This window comes from Opisthocomus hoazin, chromosome 3, assembly GCF_030867145.1.
Source record: "Opisthocomus hoazin isolate bOpiHoa1 chromosome 3, bOpiHoa1.hap1, whole genome shotgun sequence".
NCBI classification, from domain to species: Eukaryota; Metazoa; Chordata; class Aves; order Opisthocomiformes; family Opisthocomidae; genus Opisthocomus; species Opisthocomus hoazin.
The window spans coordinates 72233959-72255121 of NC_134416.1; the positions used below are offsets into that span (position 1 = coordinate 72233959).

Consider the following 21163-nt stretch of genomic DNA (forward strand, 5'->3'; position numbering starts at 1 on the left):
GTGTATTCTTATTATGCTCACAACTAGACGACAGCATTTAAGAATTGTTTTTAGAGAGATATATAGAGCACACCTAAATTACACCGTAGATACCTCAAGCAGCTCTGAACTTATTATTTCTAGATATTGTCAACACCTTTCTTGAGGATGACACGTGTGGTTAAATCATGAAAGAAACTGCACAAATCCCTTCCCCTCCCCAGGAGGTTGAAGCGCTGTCATCGCCACCAGTCTAGGCTTTCTTTTGAAGGGTGAAGGATGGAGGTGGAGGAGAGGATGATGTTACTGAAACGCTCCTGGAAGGTAAGTCTTATAATATCTTATTGCTTCGACTGTCTCTGACCTTGTGAGTTGGTGATCCAGCACAAAACAACAAAAAATGAACCGATGTCGTGCCACGGTCTGTTCAAGATGTGGGATAATGGTGGATATTACCTTTCATGCCAGACAACTGCAGGAGGGTGGCCTCCCTCTACCCTCTCCGGGGCTCCCAAGGGCTTTGCTGCCAACTGACACGCTCCCTTTTGGGAAAGGCAGCTCCCCGTGGGAAACAGCTCCCCGTGGGAAGTTGAGGTGTTTCCACATTAGGATCTTATTTGTTCAATTGGTAATAAAGCTCCTAGGGGAGACTGCGAGGAGACTTGGTTCCTGCACGTTTTGCACGCCCATGACGACCAGTTTTTTCCCCACGCCGAAGGTGATCCGGCAGAGATGGAGTAACTGAAGCGCAGATGGCGGCGAGATGAGGCTGTTGTGATGCGGGCTGGATGCAACCTGCGGCAGCGTGGGGAATGCAGCGTAGCCAGATCTGCAGAGTGATCGAGTTACCAGCAAAAGTACTGCCAAGCCAGTGTGGCACTGGCCATCAGGGAGGTATTTAATACATCTTTGCCTGGCAGAAAGGTGTAGTCTTGTCTTCCTAACACAACACACAGCAGATATGTGCTGATTTTTCTGAGGAAGCAGGTATTTGCTGCGTCATCTCAGTCTTAATCCCCTCTAAATGAGATTACAGTAATGTGATATACATGGAGCTATAGTTTATATTTATTTGTAAGATGCAAACAGCATAGAAAGTTGACGACTCTTAAAAAAGGAGAAAAGGATTCTGATATTGAACCAATGGAAATTTCTTGTGAAGCTGTGCTGGTCTAAAGTGACCTCCAGATTAAAAATTAAAATGTTGGTTTTGACATGCAGAACCTGTGTGTTCCAGGAGCACATAGCACCAGCTCCCTTTCCCATCATCACAGCATCATAGTTTTCATCAGAGAGTGTGCAAACACATGTTTCAAAGCACACTCTATTTTTAAGTCGACAGCTAAAACCCAGAACATTTTGGTGGTCTCTTTTTTTGCTATGCAACATTTTAACAAATTAAAAAGTCATTCTTTGCTGCCTTTAACACTTCCAAGACGTCACTTGGAAGGTGTAGTTCATGGCAACATTACCTGTTCTCCTACCCTTTCACAGAACTCCTTTATAAACAGCATTCTCTAGAATAAACATTCTGATAGAAACCACATTTTTAAAGCCTATCAATTCTAAGTGAATTCTACCAAAATCCTAAACTGTTGTCAGCATAAAAATCCCTTCATACTGAGTTAGAAGAAGAGAAATCAGAGAACCGCGAGGAGGCCCCTTCTGCACAGCCACGTACCATTCCAAAGAAGCCCGGTCTGTCCTCAGGCACGTGAAGCTCTGGGTACACATTCTCCAAGAACCATTTGAAGTCCTTACATTTCAGCTTCTCTCGAAGGAGTCTCCTTTCTGTCACATCTCCATATGGTTCCTGAAAGGAAAAAAAAAAGATAGAAAAGAAAAAAAAAAAGATTAAAAAAACCCCAACCAGAACAGATGCTCTCTTTTAAATTATCTGTATATGTTATTAGGAACCGTATGCTTAAGCAATGAGTAGGACTTTTAGCCAGGAAAAGATCCCCATGTTTGGGTGCTGGATGTGATTTCATTATCCTTACATTTATTAAATGTTGACAAGAGAGAACCGAAATGGTGTACGTAAAACTTTAAAATATTCTAGAAGACAGTTCATCTGAGAAAACTCCCCAAATCTGCAAGTAAGGAAGTCCTTGCATACAGATTGCTGGGAACTGAGAAGGCATACTGGAAAATAAAAATTCCTTTAGCTGGATAATTGAAAATCTCTAAAGCAGTGAATGAATCTTGAGAATTTTAAATCTTTCCACCATCCATTTCCAAATTACCTGTACAGACAGTTTTACACTTAACTGATGAAATTTGTAAAATCTGCTAATGTTTCCTTTGACCTTCATAGTTTCAGGGTGTGGGCAGTATGAAACCTTAAACCTCCACAGAAAACCTTTCATTGCAGACTTATCCCTGTCTATAGATTGGAGTGGAGTCCACCTCTTTTCAGGTCTGTCTTCAAAAAATATATCTTTATATTGACTAGGGACATGAGACAGTCAGGCATGAGCTACTGTTTGCAGCCCCCAGATTTTTACAGGTCACTTGACATACTCATTCATCAAACCACAAATATATTTGCATTTCTCAAAGCTGTGGAAATACCACTGAAAACACAAAGCAGATGTTAAATAGTGGCAGCGATGCCTGCTTGAATAAACAAACAGCATGACATATTAGCTCTGAGGTCTGAACATTAATCTTGAAGGGAAACTTTATGGAACCAAATTCTGCAGCCATCACATCAATCATTTTTCCATTATGCTACAGAACTGAATATATGGGTTAGATGAAGTAGAAGGGACTGAACTCAACCGCTGCAACAAGCAGTGCACAGAGTATTACGAAAACCAGAGTGCCTTGGCGGCAGCTTTGCTACACGCAAAAAACCCACTCGAGTCTCAGTTTACATCCACTGTGATACCATAAGCCAATATGCAAAAACTTCCAATGCTAACACACAAATAGCCCTTAAAGCTAAAGTTCTGTTATCACTGACATCAGCTCCCCAGAACTTCACAAGAAAAACTGTCAGCATTGATTGCTGTTTTCTCCTTGCCCGTGACAAGCAGAATCAGCCCGGCGCTGCCCATGAGCTCCCGTCTTCGGATACACAAAACCCATATTTTTCTCAAAGTCAGACTCTAGTAAGAAAACCTAAATGGCTTTTATGATATTAAGATAAAACAATTATTACAAATGCATGGACTATAACAAGCTAATTACCCAGTTTAATCCAGAGGAACGAACACAAGATAGAAGCTAACCAAATTCAGCTTCCCCAGTGTCCTCCTGCATATCTTTTAAAAGCGTAATGGTTTCAAGAGCATTTTTTCCTCCGGCATGTCTACTGGGGTAGGCCACTCAAGCGCGTGGGGATCTCCCTGTCTCCCTGCCTGGTCCCTGAGCCTGGGTTCGGCGTTGTCAGAGCCAACAGCCCACCACAGGGCAGCTCTCCCCATGCACAAAACCAGAACGCTGGCACTTGGAAAACCTTCCGCGCAAGGGTAAGTGCCTGCGGACATCAAGCACCTCCAGAAACACACAGCCGCAGAGAGTGATTTCCTCTAGGCCTGAGCTTTGGACTTTGTGCCAGAGGTTTATATAAGTCATTTCTAGACATTGTGAGGAAATTTCAGTGTTGTCTTCCAGCCTACGGGCCCCTCACGATAAATATATGCAGGCTACGAAATTGCACACCGCTGTACTGTTCTAACCTACTCAATTTTCACAGTATTTATCTCCTGAAAATTTTTGCAAACAAATGATCTTGTGTGTTCTTCCTCACAGAAAATAAAAATACTAACTTTAAAAAAAACAAACAGAACTGATACTTCCAGCATTTTATTAGAAACATTTTTATCTGAGTTCCTAGGACTGATTTTAATTAATCTTTGCAATACTGATTTTGTTTTGTTTTGTTTTGTTTTTAAATCAAGCATTGGACAGAAGTAAACCTAACAGAAAAAATCCATTTTGTCTTACATCAGTCCAAAGTTTTACAATTATCACAAGACAGGTAATTTTGCTAAAGATTATTACCAAGCTGTTCACTTAAAGATATACCATCCATTGAACCTTGTTGACCAGCATTCGTTAATTGTGTGTCTCTTCTGTAATTTTTTCTTGATAGAATCCTGTATCAGCTGTTTCACAGATGTGCACATTTTAGGCTAAACAGCTCCTCGTTACTCAGGTCAGCTGGCTTAACTTTATTCTTTCATTTATTCATTCGTTCATTTAATATTGTCACAAACGTGGCTACCTTCTAGTCTTAAAGAATTTCTAATTATTTACAAAGGAATTAAAAATTAACTATATACACACCTATTCTGTGTTTCGGAAAAAGTTTCAGAAGAAAAAGAAATAAACACAGAAATCACTTCACGTTAAATATTAGTTAAATCAATAGTTATTTTATTGAAAACAAGTTCTATTGAAATTCCAAGAACAATGGACTTGAACTCACCAGGCGAGCATGTGGGTTTCGGTGGTAATAAAGCTCTTTATATTCATCCATCCACACTTCAGCTGCACGCACACTGTTTGCCAAAGCTTTGGACCGTGAGTATGGAGCTTGTTTGGGGAAAACGTGACCTACATGTGAGCACGGGTGGATCTCGAGACTTCCTCCACACTGCCATATCTGAAGAAAGAATTGACATCGTGCATCATTAATTTGACTCTTTGCAAGCACAAGGATACAGTAACAATAAGCCTTTGTAAGGATAATACCTTCTCAAGAGTATCAGAGCATACTCTAAGCAACACATACAATAATTTTGTGTCTCATTTGATGAATAAGATGGATTAAAATGACATCCTTATGATCTCAGAGCAAATCATTGGGAGTAACAAGGAGGTAACCCCATCTCTGGTTTTATCTGGTGTGCAGTTATACCTTTCTTAGCTTCACTTTCTCTGAAGGCATGATAAGAAATGGCCCACATTATTTCTGCAGGTCTATTCAAATCAAGTTATACCAAAATTATTTAAAAAAAAAAAAAGGAGAAAAGAAAAAAGAGGCATGTTTCTTGACCAAATTAACCACGCAAAAAGCCATTTCAGAAAGAAACCGATGACCAGCAACTGATCTCTTACCAGAAATCTTTGCCCATATTCTACTGGAAAGCTGACCTGACAAAACAGTTAAGCTTGTCATATCGCTGGAGAATGGTAAGTCGTGTTCCCACTTCTACATTCACCATTTCAGAAGAGAGACATGGGTACCTGGTCACAAAAACATAACTAACCTTTTTCATTGGAAAGCTGAGAAAGGAACCCCAGACCCCACACATGAAGAGAAAAAGCAAAGTAAATCTATAAGTAACTTGTGATCCAACCAACATTAGTGTAAGTTCCACTATCTAAAGCAAATATTCTTACTCGCCGTACTTGAACCTGAACGTGGAATTGGCAGAACTCACTCCACCCTTGTCCTCATCATCCTGCCTCTGGCTCCCCAAGTCAGGAAACGTACGGCCCCGGAGATCAGTCCATAAATGACCACCACGCAGATACCCTAGCCTCAGCACTCTGCAAAGGTTTCTAAATATACTCTTCCCCTTTGAAAACCACAGACTTTTGGCAGTTCATCCACACAGCCACTTCCCCATCGTCCGTTTCAACCTCAAGCTTGACACAATGAAAGGAAAGCATGGTTAAGTACTTCCTCGTTAATATTGTGCGTGACCACAGCGTGGCAGACACCCTGCTTCTGAAGGGTGCCTGAAACAAGGTTTCGGAAATTTAGTCAGATGGGAGTAGGACACGTTGCTGCACTTGAACAAACTGGAGCCTACCACCAATGGCTCTGACAGGCTTTCTGGAGAAGTTTTTTTGAGAAGTGGCACCCCAGTGAGTTAATTCTCCTCCTGTATTCAACCATGCATAGGTGGCAGCTCCTCTTCCCTTTGTAAAGGGAGCACAAGGGAAATAAGCTGAGATATGTTTAAGGGGTAGAGAGGTTTACTCCCTGACAAACTTCTTGTACAGCATATACATTTTAATTACATGTTATTCAAATAAACACAGCAGGAGTGAAAGCTATGAGGTAATAATTAATAACAATAACACCTCTGTGCCTGGGAAGATCATGGAACAGATCCTCCTAGAAGATATGCTAAGGCACATGGAGGCCAGGGAGGTGATTCGAGACAGCCAGCATGGCTTCACCAAGGGCAAGTCCTGCCTCACCAACCTAGTGGCTTTCTATGATGGTGTAACAACAAGGGTGGACAAGGGAAAACCTATGGATGTCATCTGTCTGGATTTTTGTAAAGCCTTTGACACGGTCCCCCACAACATCCTTCTCTCTAAATTGGAGAGCCATGGATTTGATGGGTGGACCGTTTGGTGGATAAGGAATTGGTTGGATGGTCGCAGCCAAAGGGTAGTGGTCAATGGCTCAATGTCCAGATGGAGGCCAGTGACGAGTGGAGTCCCTCAGGGGTCCATACTGGGACCGGTGCTGTTCAATATATTCATCAATGACATGGACAGCGACATCGAGTGTACCCTCAGCAAGTTTGCAGATGACACCAAGCTGAGTGGTACGGTCGAGACACCAGAAGGATGGGATGCCATCCAGAGGGACCTGGACAAGCTGGAGAGGTGGGCCTGTGTGAAACTCATGAGGTTCAACACAGCCAAGTGCAAGGTCCTACACCTGGGTCGGGGTAATCCCTGCTATCAATACAGGCTGGGGGATGAAAGGATCGAGAGCAGCTCTGCTGAGAGGGACTTGGGGGTACTGATAGACGAAAGGCTGGACATGAGCTGGCAATGTGCGCTGGCAGCCCACAGGGCCAACCGTGTCCTGGGCTGCATCAAGAGAAGCGTGGCCAGCAGATTGAGAGAGGTGATTCTGCCCCTCTGCTCTGCTCTGGTGAGACCTCACCTGGAGTACCGCGTTCAGCTCTGGAGCTCTCAGCACAAGAAGGACATGGAGCTGTTGGAGTGGGTCCAAAGGAGGGCTACAAAAATGATCTGAGGGCTGGAGCACCTCTCCTATGAGGACAGGCTGAGAGAGTTGGGCTTGTTCAGCCTGGAGAAGAGAAGGCTGCGGGGAGACCTGATTGCAGCCTTTCAGTACTTAAAGGGAGCCTATAGGAAAGATGGGGACAATCTTTTTAGTAGAGACAACAGTCACAGGACGAGGGGTAATGGTTTTAAACTAAAACAGGGTAGGTTTAAGCTAGATATAAGGAAGAAATTCTTTACAATGAGGGTGGTGAAACACTGGAACGGGTTGCCCAGAGAGGTAGTGGAGGCCCCATCCCTGGAAACATTCAAGACCAGGTTGGACAGGGCTCTGAGCAACCTGATCTAGTTAGTGGTGTCCCTGCTCGCTGCAGGGGGGTTGGACTAGATGACCTCTAGGGGTCCCTTCCAACCCAAAACTTTCTATGATTCTATCAATGACAACAGATCAGCAATGGGACCTTTCCCATCTCTCTCCCTGGGACTTTTAGGGATCTAGAAAGTCACTACAGATGAAGGCTTTCAGCACACACAAAATGGACGTTGTCTTCAGATTGCTATTTTTTTTTTTGTTACTTATGATTTCTGCCATATTTCTTAATTTAGAAATCAATGAACGTTGTCTCTCTTGATTTGGTTTTGGATAATGACGTCAGACTTTCAGACGTGACACAATACTGTGCTTGATAACAAAATCTTTAGTACTCCAATACATGTTTACTTTTAAAACAAACGGTTTCCTTAAAGGTATAGGTAATTCATAATTCAACTATAGGGAGCACTGGATAATCTTTACTTCCAGGATTTAAAATTTTAATTTCTTGCTTTTCATGAGAGGTTTCTTTCTTCTTTTTTTGTTGCTTTTTGGGGAAGCAGTATATTTGTCATGGGCACAGAAAGATGATTAAAGGAATTACACAAGAAATCTAGAATTCTGTACTGATCTTTTAAAGAATTTGCATATTTTCATATGTAAGTTACACTACAGCCATTTCGAAAGCTGCTAAGAAACCAGTGAAAGCACTTTAAGCTCTCCCTTTTTGAGATTTGTTTCAAAACAACAGCTTTCTTACATTATTATTTCTATAGCCAAGATTATTTTTTTGAACTTGAAATTTATCACACCAGATTTGTCAGTAAATATTAAGCGCCATTAAATTTATTAAAGTTTAACAATTTCCACATTTTTTATATTCCATATAAGCATTTTTTAATTGATAATTACTGTTTTGATCAGTCTGGTTTTAAACAAGGTATAAAGACTACTGAAGTAAAAACATACAGATAAGAAGCAAGCACATTCTTCTACTCTTCCATAATAAAGTCTGATTTAAATGTAGTAAAACAGACTGGCCATATCTCTGTCAAATTGCTGCCAAAAAGAGAAATCCACCACAGCTGATTTTTCAATAACTAAAATTCTGAATTTCACTATGAAAATAACTGTGGGTTGCTAAGCAATGCTCATTAAACTATGCTTCTTTCATTAAAACATTTCAAAACTTCTCTTGTCTTCCAATTACAAACAAAAATTAAATATATTTCAGCTAAACAATTCCTCAAAAGGTTTACATATTTTTATTTTAATGAAAAACATTTCAACTTCTATATAGAATCAGGTACACATTAACAGCCATAGAATAAAGCAATGATTTCAGTGGAGAAACCAAAGTTGATTACTAAATGCTAAATAAGTGACTCTGGAGAAGATTCTCCCCTAAAACTATTATTTCAAACTTCTGTAACAGAGGAGTACATCAGATTTCATGTATCTTTTGCATGCTCACGTGCATGAAAATGTGTTTCCTTACTAGGTCTGGCTGCCTTGCAGCTCTCATTACAAAAGTGTATTTTTTTCCTTCAGCACAAAGAGCAAACAAGGTGACACTCCTTTTTACTTTCACTTTCATCTTGATACACATAGACTATCGATATTTTTTCTTCTCCTTTCAGAGACAGGTGGTGGCATTATGAAAAGCCACAGTAAATGTTCAGACCTCGCCTTGGGATCCCCGTCGCTACCAGGGTCTCTGGACAACTGACCCAATCCTGGGTCAACGAACGCTGAAGAAGAAAAGCTCTATAAGTTCTACCACCTCCATTCTAACATTTTAGGACTCTCTGGAAAAAATAAAATAACAAAAAAAAAGGACGCTACCTCCTGAACAAAGACAAACTGTGGAAAATACTCTGTTGCTGCCCCTCTCTCTGCTGCAGTTTTGCCTGCTGGCTTGTGGCTGAGCCCCCCTGGTGCTGGTGCACAACCTGCTGGGAGCCGGGAGGGCAGAGGGGCATCCTCAGCTGCACGAGAGAGCCCATCCACCCCAGCTGCTCCTGCCGCAAGTCAGAGTTCCAGATCCAAACAGAAAGAAACAATACAAAAAGATCAGAAAAGAGAAGACTCCAATCGATCGGAGACATATCATCCAGGCTCACAGGCAACGAAATTCCCAACAGAAGAAAGGACTTTTCAGTAAATAACTTTGTCTCTTTGCACATGCATGGTTTTCCCTCACGCCATGATGGTGGGCTGAAGGACAGACTGCAGGGGTATCAAGTGGCAGTCCCCAGAAACAAACTGACGTTGCAGTGCCACTAGCAGGACCAAGAGCAGAGAGGGGAAAAAAGCTGCAACCAGGTTCCCTTCGCTCCATGTACAGGAGGGGGAAGATGAAAGGGCATGTTCTGCATCCCTCAGAAAGAGGAGTTTCAATGCCCATTACACCCACGAAGTGAAATTTCATCCACCCAAACAGCATTACGCAATGCGAAATCAAGGCACATTGACGCGATCCTGCATTCATCACACAGCCTCCAACTCTCTTAGTCATCACACTGTTAGCCGAAGCTTTGTCCTTGTTGCACCTCTCAAAACCACAGAGATTTTTTCTGTTTAGAATAACTGAAGTACGAGAAAGAGGAGGCTTGAGGACAAGTCCTTTCAGGTCATCAGGAGAGGGTGGTGTTTTCAGAGATGAGAAGAACAATGAATTAATTTACAGCATTTTTCAGTATCCCTGCTCCTAATTTTCAGGTCTAGAAACCACAGAGACAACAGAATTAACACTGATTTATCACTCCTGACCTTCTTCAGCACCACGGGCAGCCAGAAGAACAAAGTTAAGCAACATCAGAGAGCTCTGCTCTCTTCCATGAAAAGCCTCACTGCAGAAGGCACCAGAGTACAGGGGCTCGAAATCAAACACAGGAAAATGTGTTGTGCACAATTTGGATCCAAACACCCAGATCCTGCTGGCACTAGTAAAATTAACACGCCTGGGCACATTCGCTGGCCGTTGCACAGCCTGTCCTGCAAAACCATTGGTGGCACCCCAGAAGACAGCCCTTCACCTCACACCGCAGCTCTCACTCTGCCTCCTCGCTTGAGGTCCTCTTGCACCCGCCACAGCCATGTCCCTGCTCTCAGCCCGGTGCATGGCCGGTGCGTGGCTGCTGAAGGACCACCCGGAGTCCCCGGGACAGTGCAAAAAAATCACCAAAGCACCAAATCTGTGGCAGCCAGGGTCACAGAAGACTGCAGACATTTCAAACAACGTGAAGTAGATCCTGTAGTGTCCAGTTCTGTCAACTATGGCTGTTTGCAAGCTCACTGCTTTGGGAGAGGTACAAATTTCTGCTGAGAGGCAGAGTATATAGTACTACTTTCAAAAGCAGCATCCTCTCTGCCTCACGGGTGCTCCGTCTGGTTGCACATGCACTGGCAAACATAAACAAGGGCCTGCAAGAGCCAGACTTGCTCAGGAGATGCACATATCCAACATGCTTCCTACTGTTACGCTACACGTTTGTGGCAGATAGTGTCACGCTCTCTGACGTAGCTTGCCACTACGCTTACAGTCTTCTGCCTCTGCTTATTTGTCTGCTGCAACAGTGTCATAGCTGAGAAAGCAAGCCCCAGGTCAGCAAGCATCTATACCCAAAAATGCCCGACTCCGTTATTTTCATCACCTCTTCTAACCCCTCAGTAAGCAAGAAAAAACATTTTCCCTTCCCAGAGTGAGCTGGGAATGGCATCCACCACCAGGCTGCCTTCCAGCTTAACCTACCTTGGGTTGTAACCGATGATGAGCATGATGATTTTTTGGGGGCCCCAAGTATGAACTCAATCTATTGCTACTCGTGGCTCCCTGAGTAGCCTCTCAAAAGAAGGCATAACAATAATTTCATCAATAGCTATTTCGTAGCTTCTGCTCCCACGATGATGCAATTATCCCACAGAAAAGAAATCCCTTCCAGTGGGAAGAGGGGATCATGGCAACATATACATCAACATGGTCTACCCCAGAACTGGAGCTAGCTGGGGACTCCTGCTTCAGAAGCTCACAGACCTGATGGAGGTGGGTAAGATGCTTTGAGCTTCAGGCGGAGACCTGCTGAATTTACTGACCAAGACAAATAGGCTGTGTAGTTGGACTTACATGCCAGAGAAACTTTTCCCTGTGTGAGAAAAGAGGTGATCATGAATTCAGATCAAACAGTGATCCCTGCTGAGAAATCCCTCGCCAGACAGAAACCATGTCAACTGCAGGTCTTATTATCCTCCCTTATCATTTTCTTTGCTCTTTCTGTCCTCTTTGCTAGAATTTCTGCACCACAGGCAGCAGGAGACAGGAACCACAGCCATGAAGACTCCATGCTTCTCTGGTTAACAGACAGACATCTCACGTGAGACCTGGTGATGCTTGCTTTCTCAAGAGAGTGGTTTTGTACCATTAAAATGCTATTTAGAATCATAGGATGGTTTGGATTGGAAGTGGCCTTTAAAGATCATCTAGGCCACCACCCCCTGCCATGGGCAGGAACACCTTTCACTAGATCAGGTTGCTCTAAGTCCCATCCAACCCGACCATTTCAAAATGGCTACTCTGAAGGAAAATATAATTATACTGAAGCATCAGAACAAGGAAAAGAGATTCATGTAAACATCTCCCAAAATATTCTCTTACAGGTATCTTATTAACTAAAAGGGCATGAAGAAAGAAATAAGAAACTTGGTTTTGTTATCAGGAAATAAAAGCATCAAGTTTCAATTGAGCCACTTACCCTAAATGAGAATTCAAGGTTTTCTCCTCCCCAGACTTCCATTCCTGTGTCATATGAACCAAGATAATCAAAATACTTCTTGCTCACAGAAAACAATCCACCTGCCATGGTTGGAGACCTACAAAAAAGAATAGTAGCTCTGAATTGAATAAGAAGTGAAAAATACAAATTAACAAACCACAGATCAAAATACAGTATCTTTTTATTTTCCATTTTCTCAGTCTTTTCTGGATACAAAGTAACAGCCAACCATTGATCGGTTAAGTAGTATATTGTCAAGCCATTTAAATTTAAATTTGTAGTAAAAAAAAGTATCAGAAACGAGCTCCAGAATGTATTAAAATAAAAATAACAATGAAATCAGAGAAGATAAACATTGTGTTAATACAAATTTCTGCAATTACAGTGTCTCTGTAAGTGGTCATAGGTGACTAGCCTCTTACCTTCACATAGTAGAACATAAGCTTTTTTGTGGCAGAATTCTTTTAGTCAGGTCTGAAATTCTAAGTGCAGTATCCTTATATATTTTACTCAAATAGCAAGTAAACACGTTTGTGCTTTGGTAATTAATAACAACATTTCTGAACCCATTAATATCAAGTGCATTAATATCTCACACATCAACTGAGCAGAATTAAGTAAAGCGAGCCCCCCAAAAGACTTTTTCTTTCTAAGATCTGCCCATCTGTACTTTTTTTAGTTGTTTGCTACATTTGGAATTAAAATCAGGGGCCAAGATCAGATCCTCACTGAAGACTACAAGGTCCAGAGAGACAGCACACTCAGGGGATGTACTTTCAGTACGGTACTGTGTGCACGTATATATAAAAATTAATTTGCTCATTATTGTTCATTATTGTTCCTAACTGTTTACAGTCTTAGAAAATGACCCTCTTTACAGTGCCAAGCATATAATGCCAGTTGGAACTAAATTCAGCTGACACTTTATGAATTTTACTAAATTGCTGTTGAGATAAATCTTAACAAATGGTAGGTGCAGTAATCAGGTACTCTTAATCTGTCGAAACTAATTTTACCAGCCATGTTTTTGAAGCAACACTGTCTTACACTGTCATATGTTGCTTCAAAGAATGGAAAGAGGTGAGGTGAAACAGAAGGAAAAAAAAAACAAAAACAAAACCCAAACTCCATAACGAGCCAATCTCTTCTGTCTCACTCCAGAGGTCTCTTTCCAAACACAGCTGTCGATGACATGACTCTCAGCACTGCTGCCTTCTCCAGACACTGGCCAAACTCACAGTCCTTGCGCTACTGTGAAGCTTTATCCCTCACTGTTATCCCCTTGGCATGCCAAAGATATGTCGTGGAGAAGAAAAGCATCATATTTAAGCTAAAGGCTTCAAACACATTTACTCTATTTTGAAACTTTTTTCCAGGAGGATGACTGAATTACTACCTCCCTTTTCCTGTGTTGTTTTTTTTTTTTAAAAAAAAAGTTCTCTTCTCTCAGTTGAGGATAAGTTCATTAATATTCATGAAGTATTGGGTATTATTACCATGATAAGCAACCTAGAAAAGACTGAGAAAATTCTGAGAGAATTCTGTATTTATTGTAGTCTGCAAGATAACAGATTAGACATAAAACCAAAGACTAACAAAATCATGATGTTAAAAATGCCAAACAACTGCTTCATTTCTTACAATACACTACTGAAACACAGCAACTGTAGCAGACCCTCAGCTATCAGGACTTTGTGTACAGTATCCATTTTCCAGATGCGTTGTTCGTACTCTTACTTTATCTCTCCTAAAAACACAGTATGGAGTGACAGATAATACCGACTGATGGCAACTTGTCTTAAAATAAAACTAAAACCCACAAGGAAGACATCTGCATGAGCTCCTGTGAATTAGCCCTTCATAGAAACTGTGGTGGGTAGAGCTGTACCATTTCAGCCCAGTGAAGAACTGGCAAACTGGTTCACCTTTGAAAACAGAGCAAGGAACCACCACCATCACTACGGCACAGATGAAGTCTTCAAAATTACTTCTGCCTTCTTATGGGTTGACGATTTTTTTTTTTCCCCTTTCTCATCATTGACCATGATACATTTTTTACAACGTGGATCTCTCTGCTTTGCACAGAGGACATCCTTTAGTATTAGTTAATCAGCTACAACCTTTCCATGTGCTGGTAAGAATCTGTGGGAGTTTGCCTGCCCGAGTCCAGAGACTGCTTGTGCAGTAAGGATTCCATATGGAAGATCACGCAGGTGTTTCAGGTTTTAGTGCAGTATTTTTTCAGAAGCATAGTGTGCAGGAACTATTTTGGGAAAAAAGGAGAACTAAAGATACATAATTTTTAGTAACATATTCATTTCTCAAATATTTTTCAGCACCTTGCATTCCCAAGTTAAGTCAAAAGTACTTGTAACTTCATAGTTTCATAAGATGCATAAAAATTAACCTTATCACATCAGTCTTGGACTTCCTCCGTTTTTGTTCTCTTTCAGGGGTACTATGCCAAGTGAACACCAGTCTCCAGTCAAACCCGCCGATCTGTGGCTCACCAGCATTTCCCAAGTACTCAAACGTATTCCAGTCAATAACATCAATGACAGGGCAGACGACAGCCGATTCTTCCTCCGCAATCCTAACACGATTTTAAAAGAAAAGAGTGATTTCCATTAGAAACACCTCTCAAAAACTAGAACTCTCAAGAACAGAGAATGCTTACAACTACCAAATGCCAAGTTTTGCTCCTTTTCAACTCATGCTGCAATGCAAGGGAAGGACAGCTACAAGAATAACCACCAATTTCTTGCCGAGGATGCATCAGGATGGAGTCAGCTGCAGGCACCCGGCAAACATCAGTCTTCCTGGACAGTGGAAGTGAGGTCTGCCAGATGGCTTGAGATAACACATTCAGCATCTGGCTTGGCTGCCATATCCAGCACAGCATTCTCAACAAAAACATCTATTTTGTTTTGTACGGGTAGCTGCATTCAAGATATTTAGAAAGCAGCATGACTATCATTCTGCAAGGATGAATAAGGTAGCTAGGCTCTTGGCTCATGGTTGTTCTTGTAACTGTGATCATCTGCAAAAAGTTATACTGAGCACTACAACAGTAACTCAAAAAGAAGCCATGAGCGTAAACAAAAAAACCCATCAAAAAACAAACATGCAACACAGGAATTAGATCTCCAACAGTGAAACATACACGAAGGAGGCCTTCAGAAAACCTGACAACACAGGAGACAAAAAGGAGAAGCAAGATAGTACTGTGGAATGACACACCTGTCAGCAAGGCCGATGTAAAGATAGTTAAGATCTTTATCATACCAAGAATACATCAGAGCTGACAACATTGCTTGCAGGTCTACTCCTGCAAGGAGACAAACTCCTTCCTCCCATTTCTTAGTACCATGCAGGGTTTTCTGCATTCCCTTCCAAAACCATTTGCCCTTACAAAAGGCCATGGGATCCTTTGCCTTCACTTCAGCTTCTGGAAAGGCCTCTCAGTACCAGGAGAGATCAATTTCAAGCACACAAGCTCCAGGTAAGGCTTTTCTCCTAAACCACTCTTTAGTAAGCTTCTCTACACAAGGCTTAGACACCTCTTGCTTATACAAATATTGCTATCTCCTGTCTCACTTGCATAAAGCTTATGTACATAGCAATGGGAATGATACATGCACAGAGGAAAAAATTTTCCAGCAAAATGTAAAAACGCTTAGTTGTCCCTGTAAAGGAAAAGAAGTAAAAATTAGGTATCTGGCACAAGATTTCAGTTAAGAAAGACACCACATAAGTGAAAAGCCGTCACCTTTTCTGTAAGTTAAGAATTAACTCGATGGTACAATGCACAGGCAGCTTACAAATACAACTATGTTTGCCCTGCAACCTGCTAACACTGTTGTATTGCTTGCATACACTTGAGTTGAGATATGCCGCGCAAACATCCCCTTAGAGATGTACGTCTGCATCTGCAGCAGGAAGCGCAAAAATTCCAAGGCACATTCAGGGCTAACTTTTTACAGAAGGTGATTCGTTACACTTAAAAATATCCGAATCCTTCCTAAAGATTGCCATCTAGTGGTTTGCTAAAGAAGTGAAGAAGTTACAGAATCTTCTTTACAGTTATGTACTGTTTCTTCAGAAGACAGTCGTTAGAACCATGCTTATTTTTCAATTCTCACCCCTTTTCCTTTTTTGTACTACCTATACTGTTCATGGTTACCCCACAGTTATCTGGAATATACTCGGTATGAAATTTAGAAACAAGTTCAATATGACAATTTTAAGAAAAAAAAAATTAAAATATTATTCCAGATACAATTTCAAATGGACATGGGGAGTTTGAGAACACAAGTTCCACTAGGAATAAGGAAGACTCGCACGCCTCATGATAGTGTGTGCTTCTGGAAATCTTTCTCCAGCTGGAGAGAGATGGATTAGCTCAGGACTGGGAAGACGGCGTTTATTGACTTCTCTTCCAGCCTGCTTAGGTGTACGGTGCCCTGCAACCGGGGATGTCCCAGGGCACGCATTTTCCCAGACCTTCTCACCCACCACCCAAGCTGACAGAAGGAGCCACCTTTCCCAAGGCAGTTTCAAAGCTGGGGGAGGATTCCTCTCCCTGAAAACAAAACTTTCCCTTCTCTGAAGAAAAAGGAGCAGCCCAGTCCTCGGGAGAAAACAAAAACCCACCTCCTGACCTCTCGCATTTCCATTTGCTACCCCCCCACCATGAACCAAACGTTCACGGTGCCTTGGGGGCCAGACTTTGGCGAACTTCACCAGACGCCTACCAAGAGCCATTTTTTCCACTGCAGAAGCGTGCCACGCTGTCTCTCATCCTCCTGCAGCGGGACAGGGAACCAGCCTCACCTCGCCAGCAGCGGCTCCAGCCAGCCCTCATGGCACTCGCAGTGGCAGTCCAGGAAGGTCAGGACGTCTCCTTTCGCCACAGATGCCCCCAGCAGCCGGGCTCGAACCAGCCCCTCTCGCTTATTTGCGCGGATGAGACGCACCTTGCGTAAGCCAGCCACGTAGTTTTCCAGAGTCTCCTTTAAATGCTCTGTAACAAGCAAAAACAAAAAAAAAAAAAAAAAAAGAAAGGAAGAATATAGTTCTGGAATGATTGGTTTATGTCATGTTACAGAAAGCTCTTTTTTCAGCAGCGTATTACTTCTAGCAGTGCCTGAAAGATATCGGCATTTTGAACTCTGATTCTGCTATACAGTCCAAATTAAGAAGGGACAAGTAAAAAGGGCAGAATTTGGATGAACACAAGTCACAGTTACTTTCAAGAAATAGAATGCTTCATATTTGGCTCTGTAATTCACTTTCTAATTGTTAAGTGCTTCTCAAATGTTATGTAAAACTTTTTCTGTGTAGGTTTATTCTTAACACAGTTCGTGTGCAGTGGAAAATTCCACAAGTGTGCTTGTCTCTCATAATTCAAATGAAAACAGGTAATCAGGCAGCTCTCACCATACTAGATACCAGGGCAACCTCGGAGCAACTGAAACTTGCTCAAATTAAGAAACTTGAAATGCTCCAACCAGACTGTAGGTTATCTATATATGCAAGCACTCATGTTAAACATAGCAAACGTGCTTCCCCATTCTAAACTAAACTTGGTCCAGAAGTCAAATTTTTCACTGGCACGCTACAAGAAAAACTATTTTTCAACTAGATGCCTATGTTGTACAATTTTATGGTATGTTACCCAAACAGCGTATCTTTTTCTCCTGTGGACTGGCTGACCAAAAAAACCCATCAACAATCAACATTATTTAGAATTATTCTTCCTACCTTTGTCACTGTAATCATCTACAAGGATAATTTCTTCCAAAAGTATGTCTGGAGATGTCTCCAGAACACTATGAACGGTTCGCAGGAGTGTTGACCAAGCCTCGTTATAAAAAGCTATCACAACAGAGGTTTTCGGCAGGCTGTAATAATCATACTTCTTCTCTCTACATCTGTAAGGGAGGGGATGACATTCAGTACAAGCACAAAAGCATTTGTTAATTTTAAAAAACTATTCGTGAACAAAGATTTTGTATGCTATTTACCCACCGTAAGCAAGAACATATAAAGGATCTTAAAAGAACTGCATATACACAGAAAAGTCATGCAAACGCTTTCAGAAAGCTGGTCTTCCAGAAGTCCCATTTCCGCAGCAGCTTTATGACTAAAATTCTGCAGACCCCCCCTAAATGTCTAAATAGAAAAATAATAGGAGGTATTCTGGGGTGGTGTATATGCAGTAGCTGTCTTTCTACAAAATTACCCCAAGCAGAGGAACAAGAAATGGCCAAAACATGCCTCAGGTTACAGAACGGGGAAAAAAAAAATACAAAACATAAGTGTGGTAAAAACAGTACCATAAATTACTGATAACTTCTGCTTTGGAAAATAAAACAAGTGCTAGACATTAAAAATGTAACTGTGAAGGAACAGCAATATATAAGAGGAAAAAAAAAAAACAGCAACAGAACTGAGACGTATGTACACTGAAGCAGAATTTGGGAAGACCACAGAACTGCCAAGATATAACAGTGAAATCCACAAAAAACACAGACAGACACAGAACTGCATGTTTTTGGCTCTATGGAGAGCCAGGAAGTTTGCAAACCTTTGCATTAAGCTCCAGAATGTATCTCCTACAAATATATATATGAACTTCCTTAAATGAACATAAGGATGACAAGAAACTTACAGCTGAGCCAAATGTGTAAATTCTTAAAGATCCCCCTGGTCTGAAAGAATTTTAAAATAAAGATGGTATTTGTTACCATTTCTCCCCTTTTCTTAGTGCATTCTGTATGAGCAGCTTTGTTAAAAAACAACAGAAATGGTTTAGAGATGACCGAACTTTTCTATGCCTCTAGCTTACTGCCTGGAGTCACCAGGGCTTGTACAGAGCAGAAGGACATACTTCAGCACCTGTAGACTACTGGGTCATGATAGATACCGAAGGACATCCCTCCCAAGAATACAGACCAGCAGCGAGTCCTCCAAAACCTTGCGCTATGGGGAGCTGAAGAGGGAAACCAGAACTCATCAGTAGAAAACACGACAGCAAAATCCCTTAGGTCAATTTAGGGGAACCAAAATTCCCCAGAACACCCAGAAATGACTCCAAAAGAAAACTGCTTACCTATAGCACATTGATAATATATTTACTGGCTATTTAATGCTGCTGCATTTCCAATGAAAAGAACTTCCTATAGGTATCTTTAAAGATCTGGCAATAGCTATTAAGATCGTAGTACAGAAAGCAAAGAAAAAAGTCTGAATCTGAATATTTCTAAAATTAAAATTCTTATGAGGAAAAAAAAAAGTCTGTAGAGTACGTTTGTAATAAATACCTGAAAATGAGGAAGCAATGAGGAGAAATGACACTTGGGCAGAGGAGGCACACAGAAGGGTGCTTCTCAAACATGAAAGGAATGCTGTGCGACAACACTCCTTGTGTATGATGCGTATGCACGCACATGCACACACAGATACACATAGATAGGTAGATACATATACACACACGCTTATACAGTGAAGTACAAAAATCCCCGTCCCTCCAGGCTGTAACTTCTCCCGAGGCAAATCGGGGCATTCACAGAGAACTGCCTCACACCATCGGCTGGTGACAGAAGTGATTCATTTTGCCAAATGTTCATGTATTAACACATGAAAATGGAGTGACATTTTAATTAACTTATTTTTTAAAAAAAAAAAAAGGCAGAAAAACCTACTGTATGAATCTAATTTCAGAAATACATATTGACTTTAGCCTATTGAAAAATGTTTATGCTCAGTGCTGCCAGGAAAAAATTCTTCTTATATAACACAGTCACAGTCACTTGTACCAGGTAATTTCAGTTCACTTCTGGATGGAAATGGGATCTTTATGTACCAGTTTTAAAAAACTGAAAGAAAAAGGAAATAAATAGGAAAGCTCCAGGAAAGCTTTCTGGGGAAAACATCTCAGAAAGGTTCCTGGAAGCATAACGTTGTATTCCATTCTTTAAAAAAAGAAATCCAAAAGGTGTAAAGCAGCTTATAAACCTAATTATAGATTAAAGACTTCAACGGATTTTCCTGAAAATTACATGATGAAGACAGGAAACACGACTTGGCCCAGAGCAAGGCAATCCCCAAACCGTCTGTGACCCCGTGTGCATTGCTGCCTCCCCCGATAAGCGCGCCCCACACCACGGAAAAAGGTCGGCTTACTACGGGCCGTACCATAGGCCACCTTTCTTAGGTTTCTGAGGGCAAAAGAGGCCAAAACTAGACCGGGCTGGCCGGCTCCGCTGCACTGCCCCGAGCGGTGCCCAGGTCCCCTGCCCAACGGGCCCGCTGGACAAGGCTGACGACCCTCTCTCATTTTGCATATTGAAATACAGGGAGCACGACTGAAAGCTTAGCTTTTTAGCACATTGAGTTTATTTTGGGGAAAACACATCACCACATATAGACCAACTAATATTTCGAAACTTTTGCTTTTAAAAAATTAGGAAAAAAATAGTTATTCAACTTCTATGCAGATTTGCATGTTTATCTCAGAAATTATCTCCAAGATACATATTCCTTACTAGATTACTGCAATATCTCAATGGCTAGCAGTGTCAAATACTGTTGACAAAATGAAGCATAATTTCCCTTCCTGTTTTGAAAGAAATTTCAAAGAGTTTTTCTCAGTCTTAAAAAATAATCCCACCGGGGAGATTAGAAACCTCAAGTGTCTAAACTCTGGAAAAATAATAGTGTAAGAAAATAATTTTAAAAAAGAATGAACCCCTGTAGCGGAAATGCTTAGAAGTCTTGTTGAATAGCAGTTGAGCAGCATGCATCTGGACACTAAACATTACCACTTCACAAGGTACACAAGCTTCAAAAAAACTGACTACAAATACGAAGCTGACTTCAAGCCTAGTGTTCATAACCCAGCTTTTCCATTTCCCACCTCCTGTTTACAAGAGAACCACCTAAGCAGTGCATCTTCTGTATCCACCTTTGCAAACCTCAGGATGCATTTTTGTTCTCTGCGTGCCACCCAAGTAACTGAGCTTCTACTTTCCAAGTGAATCACTTCACTCCCACTTTGGGTTATTCACAAAAACAAACATGTATCAGTTATGATAAGTCATTAAAATGACAGGGAGGATACAAACTGGTGACAGCAGTCCAAAAA

At 41.4% G+C, this 21163-nt stretch overlaps 1 protein-coding gene across 1 annotated transcript in view; it reads right to left on the reverse strand.

Annotated features, from left to right (window-relative positions):
* Nucleotides 1–21163, reverse strand: part of GALNT12 (polypeptide N-acetylgalactosaminyltransferase 12) — a 49987-nt gene that overhangs the window by 20480 nt on the left and 8344 nt on the right. Inside the window, exons 2-7 of the mRNA XM_075416662.1 lie at nucleotides 17779–17948; nucleotides 16849–17038; nucleotides 14423–14608; nucleotides 11995–12112; nucleotides 4418–4594; nucleotides 1661–1792 (exon numbers count right to left, since the gene is read on the reverse strand). Of these exons, the coding sequence (XP_075272777.1) occupies nucleotides 1661–1792; nucleotides 4418–4594; nucleotides 11995–12112; nucleotides 14423–14608; nucleotides 16849–17038; nucleotides 17779–17948 (973 nt within the window). The remainder of the gene's footprint in view (nucleotides 1–1660; nucleotides 1793–4417; nucleotides 4595–11994; nucleotides 12113–14422; nucleotides 14609–16848; nucleotides 17039–17778; nucleotides 17949–21163) is intronic.